At 54.0% G+C, this 11,617-nt stretch overlaps 2 protein-coding genes across 2 annotated transcripts; one reads left to right on the top strand and one right to left on the bottom strand.

The window, feature by feature from the left end:
- Window positions 1–292: 292 nt before the first annotated feature.
- Window positions 293–1,576, bottom strand: PLICBS_004161 (uncharacterized protein; the record flags this gene model as incomplete). Its single annotated transcript, XM_065600457.1, has 1 exon — window positions 293–1,576. One exon carries the CDS (start codon window positions 1,574–1,576, stop codon window positions 293–295), a length of 1,284 nt encoding a protein of 427 aa, XP_065456529.1.
- An 8,656-nt stretch (window positions 1,577–10,232) lies between these two features.
- On the top strand, window positions 10,233–10,862 carry PLICBS_004160 (uncharacterized protein; the record flags this gene model as incomplete). The annotated part of the gene is made up of 2 exons (XM_065600456.1): window positions 10,233–10,260; window positions 10,465–10,862. 2 exons carry the CDS (start codon window positions 10,233–10,235, stop codon window positions 10,860–10,862), a joined length of 426 nt encoding a protein of 141 aa, XP_065456528.1.
- Window positions 10,863–11,617: the final 755 nt, after the last annotated feature.

Raw genomic sequence — 11,617 nt, 5'->3', positions numbered from 1 at the left:
AACGAAGGGGCTACAGTGAAGCAGGGAGAGTATCGCGGGTCACGGCCGTATCCATTGCATCGAGTGCGAACACAGTAGCAACCCACAAGCCAGGTACACCAAGGAGTGCTCGGTCTGCCCATTTTCTGTATCACCATAAAAGAAACAGCCCGAGGTTAAGAGTTATCTAGCTCCGCTATATAAGTGCCATCTCCCTATCCAGCCGTCAAAGTCATCGGCTATGGCCGCTGTAGATCCACAGTACCTTCGCCGTATTCCAAGTCGAAAAAGGTTATGAAGTACCAATCTTTGGCTATTTGTTTAACATCCCCTCGACCTGCACAGCAGCCGCCGCGCCCGAGTTCATCGCGCCGTCGATGGTGCAAGGCCCCATCGCGGCAATGTCGGCCCCAGCGAACGAGATTCTACCATGACCCTGCCGGATTCTGACCGCGCCATCCAAAAAGTGGTGCGGCCGGTGCATCATCCACCCGCCCTGCGAAAACTCATCGCTATTCCAGTCATGCCATACCGTGTCGACAACCTCAAGGTCCGGCACAAAGAGCCGCAGCGCCCTTTGCACCGCGTCATGGTCGTCGTGCCTGATGGAGTCTGAGTCGGAAACCATACATAGGATCACTGTATTGTCCCCCCAGCGCTTCTCCACGCGAACTGCGTTGAGAGGGTGCTGTCCCGCAGGCGCCGTAGCGGAGAAAGGCTCAATATGTCCGCGCACAACCACCCAGAGCTTACTCCCTCGCACAGGATTGCCTTCGGCAAGCATTTTGCTCACTGAGGGCGGCAAGGGTGGGTTAATGTGGATATTTCTCAGTGTGTTGATCGGCACTGCCACAACGGCCGTCTTGGCCCAGAACTCGTTGCCATCGGACGTTGTGAGCGTAACTCCCGAGCCGGTGTCGGTGATTTTTGTTACCGCGGTAGACAGCCGCAGCTCGGCCTTTGACTCACGTTGAATCGCATCGCTCAGCTTTTTCATCCCGCCGGTAATGCACCACGTGCTTGCCGTCTCGAGCTCGGCTGCGTAGCTGCCGAAATTGCTCGCCACCGCGAAAAGCAGCTGTGTCGACCCATGCTTGGCGTAATCGTGAACAAGCCCGCCCAACGCGCCTTTGATGAGATCGCTGTCGTGCTTTGACAGCTGCAGTGAATCAATGCGCTCCTCCAAGGTCTCCTCGTTGATGTCGCTGTTGTCCACCGCGCTCACGTTGAACGGCAGGGGGAATCTTTTCCTGGCGTCGGCAAAGAGCTTCCCCACCAACTCATACGTCCGCGATTCTTCCGTAGTATGGACCTTGCCATCTGCGAGCTGGTACAGCGTCTTGGACTCGAGGGGCGGGTTGACCTGCTCGAGCCCGTGCCGCTCCAGTTCCATCCAGACATTGGGCTGCGTCCAGTGCACGTAGCCTCCCCCCAGGTCAAACTGCCCCCCCAAGGCTGCGTCGGTAAAGGTACGGCCGCCGATTCGGTCTCTGCCCTCAACGAGGAGGACCGAGCGGCCGCGGGTCGAGAGGTCACGGGCGGCCACGAGACCGGCCATGCCAGCGCCGACAACGACTGTATCGTAGACTTGTGACATTGTGGTCTAGCGCAAGTAGATTGTTGTAATTCAAGTAAAATGGCTGTGGCTCAAGCGATTGGTTGTAGCTCAATAGTGACGGATGCTCAGATAGTTTGTTGGTAAATCAGAGGGTTGGAGGATATGAACTGGGAGGGCGGGTTGTTGTTATAGAATTTCGTGCTCAACCTTAGTTAAGTCCCATCTAACACAGCCTACAAACTGCACATCTCCTGTAGCTCAGGCTTCGAAATAACATCTTGAGTGCGATCGGGGACTTCGGCGTGGGGCGGTCGGCATCCGCTCCGTCGTAGAGGTGAAGCTGCTGCATCCGGCAAGGGTAAAACGTGATTGGCACGCGGTTGGGCAATGGTTCAACCGCTCTCGCTAATCATTGACTGACTACGCTGACCCTTCGGTAATTGGCACATCCAGTGCGTTCCGACGCCAGTGGTAAGCCCCGTGGATCCGGGAGGCTTCCAATACAGTGGGTCGGCGGAGTACTTGTTTGACCTATCCAGCCACACCACGGCAGGCGCCTGTAGCCCTCGGACTTTCGCAACTTCGGAGTCCGATGTCCGCCCAATCGCCCTCATGTGGGGCCGGATCTGGAGCGAGGTCAAGTCCGCTGGACTTGATCTTTGCCGATCCGTCGCTCCGTTCGAACACAACCTCCTGCTCTAAATTCTAGGCGCAGCTGCAATGTCGTACCGCCCGATTGCCCAATCAAAGACCAATGGCGCATAGGTTACTCTTCATACTGCGCGCTTCACGGAGTATGTTTCCGGACCTGCATTTCCTTTCGGAATAAAGTCGCCACGGGTGCTGCGTTCCGCGGTCCCCGCGGCCCTGGCGGCTCCGAGTCTCTGGGAGCATTACCTGCCTGTTTCTGCTCTACTGCTCTACGGCACTGCATGTTGCATGTGACAGTGATTTGCGGCTATGCGGCTTGTCTTTCGAATGGCACGCAGGTGTCTGATTGATTGAGAGGTACGCGTTGGCCACTTGCCAGGGCCGCCCTCATGCCGGCGATTTGTAAGTCTAGAGTAGGACTTCTTTCAGCGTTATCAATCAACCAAGGGCACAACCAAGGGCACATCGTAATGAATGTGGGACATTGACGCTGCATCTACCTCAAGCGTCATGAGACCAAGGATTACATTCTCCGACCATGCTGCGGGCCAACCTAGCTCTGAGACTCTGAGTCCGTAAGGTGAATGTGGCATACGTTGCGAATCGTTCGGCGATCCAAGGAGGACGACCATTTGCATCGGGTACTCTTGAATTCGAACTGCCTATTCTACCTCCCCCACACTCCATCCGTCTGGCAGGGTGTCCATCTTGTCGCTTGCTCAATGACTTCAGCTTCCTGAATGGCAGACAGTATCAACTCGGGTCATTCACCGCTTGTGTTGTTCAGTAAACAAGATGAAATGCAGTTTGCGGAAGGTGTTGACTGTAAACACTGTAACTGGATCCGAATCTCGACTTTTTGCACCCCTGCGCCCAAGGCTGCTTTAATGGTGTCCAGCTCAGGCGCTAAGCAGGCTGCTCAGGGAGCTGCCCTGAGCTGGCCCTGAGCCGACCCTGAGCCACCCTGAGTCGCCCTGAGCTCTTCATGAGCTGCGTTTAAGCTCACCATAATGGGCGCCGCATGCTGGCAGATGCCGATGCTTTCCGAGTATAATCAGTGTGCCAAGGCACACGCACAACCTGCCTCCAGGCTATATATTTGCTGGCATCCGCACTTGCTCGCGCTGTGTTTCTGCCGGCGGCACAACGCACGCAGTGGTTCACCGCGCAGCTTTGACAGTCTCGCTAGTCTGGCGCTCGGGAGACCTCTGTCCTGTATTGTTGTACAATGCGAGACCGACGAAGGAGCTCTGAGGGAGATGCCGACAGGCGGGTGGCAGCTGCCATCAAGGATGGCATGCCTACAGACCCAAATCAAATCAACGCACACATCGTGCACCGAAACATTAATGAGAAAACCGCGCAAAGATACAGAAAGACATTGGTTTTGTGGAAAGCGTGAGTTCATTAACCCTGACAGCCTGTGATGTCAGCTAACAAGTTGCCAGTTTCGAGAAGGCATTCCCTGGTTCGACACCGACGAACATCCAGACGTTGAAGCAATTTGCCGAGTGCGTTGCCCGAACAGCAAAAGGGAGACTCCACAAGGCGGACCAAGGCCGCGCGGCCCCATCGAGCGTGCGTGTAGAGATGAGACGCTTCTGCAATGCTTGGCAGCGCGAGCACAATACGGTTATACCTCGAGATGTGCAGCGATCTATGGCCCCGGTTAGCGCTCCTTCTACATCTTGGCGGCTTCCATGCTAACTGGAAGGCCAGTATATCGAAGGCGAGCTGGCAAAGAAAATCGGACTACTCACGGGCAAGAAAGGCCAAAAGACGAAGACTTTCCTCACCATCGAGAATTACGTCCACATGCAAAAGTATTACTGGTGTGGCGACTATCATGACTATATACACGACGGATGCCGCGTAGACTATGCGAATATCTTGAATACCCACTGTTTCACCTCGGCGAGGCGTCAAGAAGTGTGCCAAGCACGGTATCAGGTACGGTCCCCCCTGCCTCACTGGATCGCTGCCTGACCTTTGCGACTAAACCCTGTCAGGATCTGGTACTCCTGGTTTCGTGGACAAAAGGTAAACCAGAGTTCAAACTAAAGTTCACGAGAGAAATCTGCAAAGCGACAGATAAGAATCAGTAAGACCCCCTGTCTTCGCAATAAAGTCAAAAACTAAATGAAAGGCAGACCTGAACACCCATTCGCCGAACAAATAGAAGGCCCAGACGAGATTCCACCGCCTCTGTTTGCCCAACCGCTCTTGCACTGGCTTGCCAATTTTATCTCTTCAGGTGCATCTCCTGAACTCGAGACGGTTGAGCAGGCCCTTGCCCTGGAGCCTCCTCGAAACGGAAATTTTCGACTTATAGAATGGGACCACAGCATGCTAGAAAAGCCTGTATTTCCCAAGTGGACTGGCAAAGGCCCTGCGGACGAGTCACGAAGCCCAGATTCGTTCGGCACGGACGGGTCAAAATGGGCAAAGCGAGCAGGCCTCACCACAGGCTTGGGACTGCATGCGCCTCGCCGAGAGATCCTCATCAATTGCAATGGTAAGACGGGTTACGTCCCATCTCAAGAAGGCACCCCATCTAACTCCCTACAGATAACGGCTACTCTCTTGGTCAAGTACTTCGTTTTGCTTCTCAACATAACACAGGTGTTCTAGTCGACCATTATCTCGGGAACATATCTACAGTGGACGGCGCCGGAACATACCTCAAGATGCGACAAAGGACAGACCTCGCAGAAGACTTCCGATCTGCAACCATGCGGTGGAATCCAAATCTTCCACTGTCACTATCAGCCAGAGACCGAGAAGAGCTTCGTGACAGCGCAGATTACAAAGTGGTGACTCAGCGGATTGAAGAACTCAATGTGCGGATAAGTGAAGCCATCACCACGGACGAGAAAGACCAATTGAAAGCACAGCGGAGTATGGAGTACGATCGACGGAAAGCAATCGAAAGAAAGATGCTCGGAGAAATTCAGACCAACCAACAGATCAATTACGAACCGAGTAAAGAACCGCATCTACAGCAAGACTGGCGCCGAAATCATTTCCGCCGCATCTCTCATATGCTGCCTCCTGAACGCCTGCGCCTTGCTGAAACGATGGTGTTGCGGGCGCCACCGCGAAGCCCGGAATGGGTCTGTGCATTGAAGGACCTTGTTGCCCTGCGTAGGGATGACAACAGCACGGCATATCAGGCCGTCATGAGGCCCATCAATGGCCACTGTGCGGTTCCCTCATGCGGTAGGAAGATGGCCAGGTAAATTTATCCGAAGCGAAATAGAGCCACTCTATATTTCCTGTTGCTGACCCGGTGCACTAGCATACCAGCAGCAAAAAGGTGGGAGCATGTGTACAAATGCCACGAATCTCACTATAAGCAGAAGGCTGGTTTCGCAAAATTTTGCTTCCAATGCAGCACGTGGGTGGAAACTAAGGAAGAATGGACGAACCATTGTCGAACTCACATCGACAAGGACGATATCCCATTTCGCTGCGATCTCGTCGTTTTTCGTCACGCTGTAGCCTGTGCAGGGTACTGTCCAGTTCACCTGGGCAAGCAGGACATGCCGGCCCACGAACGGATGAAACAATTTACAGACAAAACGTGCTGGCAGCGCCACGTTTCAGTTTGTTTGGCGCGATATTTTGCAAGTCGAGGCCCAGGCACCTTTGCGTGCCCCCATGGACTATGTCCCGTCTCCTGCAACTCAGCAAACGAATTGTGGCGCCATCTTGACGATGTGCACAGCATTGCGAAGCCCAAGGCTTTTACCCTAGAAGGGCAGAACAACGAACTGAAACCCGAATGCACCAAAGGAGAGCAGAAGTTGAAGTTCAAAGAACACCGAGGTTCGATGACGGGAAGCTTGCAGGCGCTGACGTTGCCATCACGGGAACCTAGTGTACTGTCAACTGCTGATCTAGTGCTTCTGGACAGCAACATGCCCGCTACTGCGACACCTTCCACGCCCTGCAACGGTCACAGAGACGATGAGTCTGGTTGGTCGGTCTCACCTTCTGAGTCTGATTCATCCATCTCGGACAATGAACAAAGTTCAGATCAATACCCCATCGAATGCTTGCTTGCAATGTGGAAGACTCAGGGGACGGAGCTGTATCTGGTTAAATGGGAGGGGGGGAGTACAAGTTGGGAGCCAGAAAGCAACGTCCCTGATCAGAGCATTGCTGAACTCAAAAGAGCTTATCGGGGTTTCCGGGACGGGATTGAGATACTCCAAACGCAGGTCAGGGGCAAAGCACTGTGGTACAAGATACTATTCTTGAATTTCGACGGAGCAGACGAAGATAGGTCTTGGTGGGTGCCAGAGAAGGCAATGGACCCGGAAGTCCGCGTCAAGCGCGAAACGAAAAACAAGCGACGGCGGAGGAAGCGTAGTTAGACATACACACTTTGGACTACATTCGAGCACTCCAGCAGCGGCAGCGGTGTTTCTACCGTAACGAAGAAATCTAGACATAGGAATCAAACTAGGAGATGACGAGAAGCATGAGTTTCCATCTGCCGCAGAACTGCTATCTAACAGCCACGCTTCGTGGCAGCTGCCTTCCGCCGCAGATTTCGAATGACAAAAATGGGCATCTCAACATATACCTTAGAGTCACTAAGGAAAATGGACAGTAAAACGAGACCTCGAGTTCCAAAAAAGTTATCGAACGATAGAATAACAACAGCTGCACCCCATTTGTCAGAACAACGTAAGCTGATAGGGACTGATTGCCGTGCTACCTGATCTTGCAATTGGTTGTGCCGAGCCAAGACATTACCTTGCGGGTGAGCCGGTTGAAATGACTTTGATAGCTGCCTCCGTCATTTTCGGATTCGAATTCGCGCTCTTCGTCCGAGTCCAACCGTCCAACGCATCAGCATGCTCTTTTTCATGGGGGCAACCATTCGCCGTAGCATACATCACGTCGCCGTGAACGCCTAGAGTAGTGCGCTGGCCAGGTCATTCGACGAGACCGGTTGGGAACAGACCGGAAACAGAGGGTCTGGGACATCGCTCCTAGACCCTTCCGCGGCCGTGTCTCCCCCACTCTCGTATGAGGCAGTTTTGGCTCCATTACATACTGCAGCGGGTTTCAACGACTGATGATGGACGGTCAACTTTGCGGGTTGACATTTTCCCGCCGACTGCACGACCGCACCCAGCATGAGCCATTGTCAGCGCTCAGGCGAGGCTGTCAGCGCTGCAGGCAAGCAAGCATGGCGAGGGTGTCAAGTGCGATGGTGTGGAGACTCGTGGTGTGAAGTTCCATTGATTGAACAATACGGATCCTTGTACTGCCCCCTGTATCTGCCTGGTCTTGCCCCTGGTCCTAGGCAAGATGTTCGGTGTGCAGCTCGCAGGCCGAGTGGTGTGAAGCATGCAGGCTTGCAAGACATGTGGTGTGAAGCTCACAGGACGAGTGGTGTGAAGCAAAATCGGCTTCCAGGACGAGTGGTGTGAAGCTCGCAGGACGGTGGTGTGAAGCATGCAGGCTTGCAGGACGTGTGGTGTGAAGCAAAGAAGCTGCTGGTGGGCTGAATGACAGGGGACACCGATCCTTGTCTGCACCCATGTGCCCACCGTGGTGTTACCCCTTTGCCCTGGCAGTTTCGCCAGAACCTGGACGCGGGATCCCTCATCACGAAGCTGCGATGGGCATGAGCTGGAAAGGCCTGCGAGCAGCGGGGGCAACTTTGCAGCACACGTCCTGCGAGCTTCACATCACACATCTGCAAGCCTACATGCTTCACACCTCACATCCTGCGAGTTTCACACCACACGTCCTGGAAGCCGATTTTGTTTCACACCACACATCCTGCAAGCCTTCATGCTTCACACCACTCAGGCTTCAACGGCTGCTTAAGGGACGAAGTGATCCAGAAATCGCTCCGGTTCTTCGTGTTCGCTACCCAGTTCCCCCGAAACTTTTGCAAGTTCCATCGCACTCAGTTCGGATCACAGAGCTACCAGTGATGGCATGCACGACGCCCGAGCGAGACCCCCCCGGCCCTGACAGACTCTTTTCATCAAGCAACGAACTGATGATTTCGGCAATCCAGACTTCGGCTGCACCACGTTTGCGGCCACCGCCCTCGACGTCAGAGCAATTTGCACGATTTGACTTCCGGCGAGCCATCGTACCTTCTCGAAGTTCGACCGACGACGCCGCTATATAGCGGATACAAACGTGAAAGGCATAACGTCGGACTTGAAGGCTACAGAGCACCGTGATAGGAACAAGATTCGTGCAATCCAGCGCGGCCTCTGTGCCAGTTTCCGGCAGCAAACGAAGCGTGCTTCTAGAAGAATTAGATCTAATGTATTCCAACTTCCTTGGGTCTTGTCCCCAATAGACTTGAGACATGAGTGAAAATGAAGTGTCGCCTTTCATTCTCAATCCACTCGGCCTGGTGTTTGAGAAGCATTTCCACCATGTCCTGAGACTCCTATCGCTGCGGCGTTCTTCCGAACCGCATACTGACTGCCACCGGTTTCTCCTTTACGTACGTCTCCGGATGCTCGATGGTTTCAATACTCAGGATGTGGTACGAGTTCCTACATATGCTTCTCGAAGCAGCCGTCGAGATCTTGAGCTAGGTTAGTCTTGATTGTGGTAACACCCGGTGCGTGACTACATAGCCTTACATATTTGTGCGTCTACTCCCGCATCGAATCTTCGGATGCGTACGTATAGTACGGTGTTGATCCTGCCACGAGAGGATTTGAGGGGGAACAGACGGACACAGATGGTCTAATTAGGGTGTTGGCCGCAGACCCTCCCACGGTCGCTCGTACGGCATTCCGGTAGTGAGGCAGTTTGGCTCAGCCGACTCCATCTGCAGCAAGCTTTGACGACGCGATGAACGGTCAACCTGCGAATAGAGGCTCCTTCCCACGTGACCTCAGATGAGCCAAGGTACAGACAGGTGGTGGGAAAGTCTGGGCAGAAGTCTGGGCAGAAGTCTGGGCAGAAGTCTGGGGTGTCGGCCCTAGACCCTTCTGGCGGCTCCTACCTTTTTGCAACTGTGAGGCAGTTCTGGCTTCTCATTATAATTACAGTATGCACTGCACACTGCAGCAGGCCTCCATCGTGGAAGGTGGACGTTCAAAGCGCCCTGTCTCTCGCTCCTCAGCTCCTGAGCCACACCCAGAATAATCGTTTGTCGGCGCTTCGCGAAGCTGTCAGTCGCTAGGCAAGCATGAGAGAGGGTGTGACGCTTGATGGTGTAGAAGACTTGGCGTGTAAACCTTCATGGTGTGGAGCTCCACGGGGCGCAGAAGTGGATGGTGGGCTTAAAGCGCAGGGACATGGGCCCCTCTGAAGCACCCTGTGCTCACCCTGGCCTTGTCGTGCCTAAATTTTGGCAACCAAATCAAGACCCTGCTTCGGTGAATCAAAAACTGCTCCAGTACTTCGAGCGCTGGAAGCTGGAACGGAGTGCCAGGATGAGTGTGGTAATATGCTAGACTTAAGCATCCTGAAAGCAATCGGTCCTGCGTTGTATTTTTGTCGTTCCAGCGCTGTGACAACCAGACGTCAAAGGGCATTGACCGATCATCACAATGCACGCCAGAGTCGCTCTCGTAAAGAGAACGACAGTGAAGTGCACCCTTCCGCTTCTCTTCCCTTCTCATCAATCCTTCCTGACTCAAGCTTCTTCTACCGCAACTTCGTGACAAAGAACTCGCTGGAGACAATAGGAAAACTGGTACGACTGCTCGGCCTGCACCTGTGATGGACCCATCGGAGAGAAAGGGTGAGAATTATGTACAACTATGCGAGTCGTCTCGGTCGAGAGCAAGCTGTCGCCAACAATCAGGTGAACACGTTAACAATGATACCTGCGGCCATCCAGGGCTGACCAGCCATTGCTGTAGGAGCCTCAATGTCGAAGGCCGCCTCAGCTCAGAGCATGCACGATCCCATTCGCACAGGCGAGGATCTTAACTATTGGCACAGCCTGAACGCGAACATCAACGCACAATCCGGGAAAGGTACACGCGTCTCAGGGGCTTCGGTCAACCATGGGTGTACTGTCCGCTTCCACTCACGTATCATGAAGCTCTTCACCGCCGACCGCAAAGGTTGGTTGCGGCGAAACCGAGCTCTCCTCGAATCGGATCGGCGCGCCCGACCCAAGCGATACCAGGCCATGGCTAAGTCCAATATGGCAAACTGTAACAAGCAAGGGGTGGTGGTTCATGAAAAACGCGTGCGAGAAGACGCTGGACAAGTTCAGGCACCTACCGGGTTCGCTATATGTTCATGCGACCGTGGCTCAAAGGCAGAGCCATACCAGGTTGCCCAAGCTAGTCGCGACGACAAAGACTTCATGGCTCTGCCCGACTACAGCCCATCACTCAACACGCTTTCCCGTCGGACCAACTGCCTGAAGGTGGACTGGGATGGTCGGCCACTTGACCTAGGAGACGACCCATATGCTTACCTACTGCATCCGGAAGAAGTCACGCTGGCCTCTACCCTTCGCCTCGATTGTGCGACATATCTCACGAGCAAGCGCCACATCTTTCAGCGGAGGCTGGAATGCCTGCGTATTGGCAAAGAGTTCCGTAAGACTGACGCGCAGAAGGCCTGCAAAATTGATGTCAACAAGGCTTCGAAGATATGGACAGCATTCAACGCCGTGGGTTGGTTAGACGAGTCATTCATGCGCCAATTCCTGTGAACAGGTTGGCTCTCTCAAATCGTCGGCTTGCACATCCTTGTTCCGGCTCTGTCGGTGCAAGACATGCTGGGATCCCCAGTGGCATTGTATATCCTTCTGTCGACCAGCGTCGCCTCTCGACGCGCTGGCCCATCTTTTCCCTCACGCAGCAAAACGCTCCACCAGGTCGATTCCGATCATTGAGCGTACACAGCTGTCGCACGTAAGGCACGCAGATATTGTCATGTCTCGAAGGGGGACCGATCCTTGTCGGCCAGGTAGGCAGCCGTAAACGAGTTTGTCAGTAGTCTGTAATTCTGCTTGGCACCGGTCGTTGCGTGCTGGGCGTTGGTGCGTCATTCCCGTGGGAGACTTTCAGGGCCATACTGTCAACCGCTCGTCGTTGTGGGTCGTTGCAAATTTCGAAATGGCTGGCAGCAATCCGTCGATAGCCGTAGTGTTTGACGATAGGCGTTTGAGCTCTCACGTAAGCTGCGAGTAGCTGACATGCTGCTCGCCGTTTGTACGTATCGTCGTGGTCAGAAAATAGTTTGCTCTGAATGTTTAGAGCCTCAGGCTTGTAATATCCTGAGCAGCATCTTGGCTCCTTTGGCGAGAATTTGGACCACTAGAAAACTCGTGGTCGAGATTGATTGGTCGGTCGTGGGGCACGGCGCGCACTTGCTCGCGCGGTTGCGAGGGGAGGAAGGAGGGTTGTTTATCACGTGACCTCGCGCAGTTGTCTGCAGATCATACCTTCAGCCACCCCAACGACG

Source organism: Purpureocillium lilacinum, assembly GCF_023168085.1.
Source record: "Purpureocillium lilacinum CBS 284.36 DNA, scaffold_3, whole genome shotgun sequence".
Taxonomy (NCBI): Eukaryota; Fungi; Ascomycota; class Sordariomycetes; order Hypocreales; family Ophiocordycipitaceae; genus Purpureocillium; species Purpureocillium lilacinum.
This window is presented reverse-complemented; position numbering and strand designations above follow the sequence as displayed.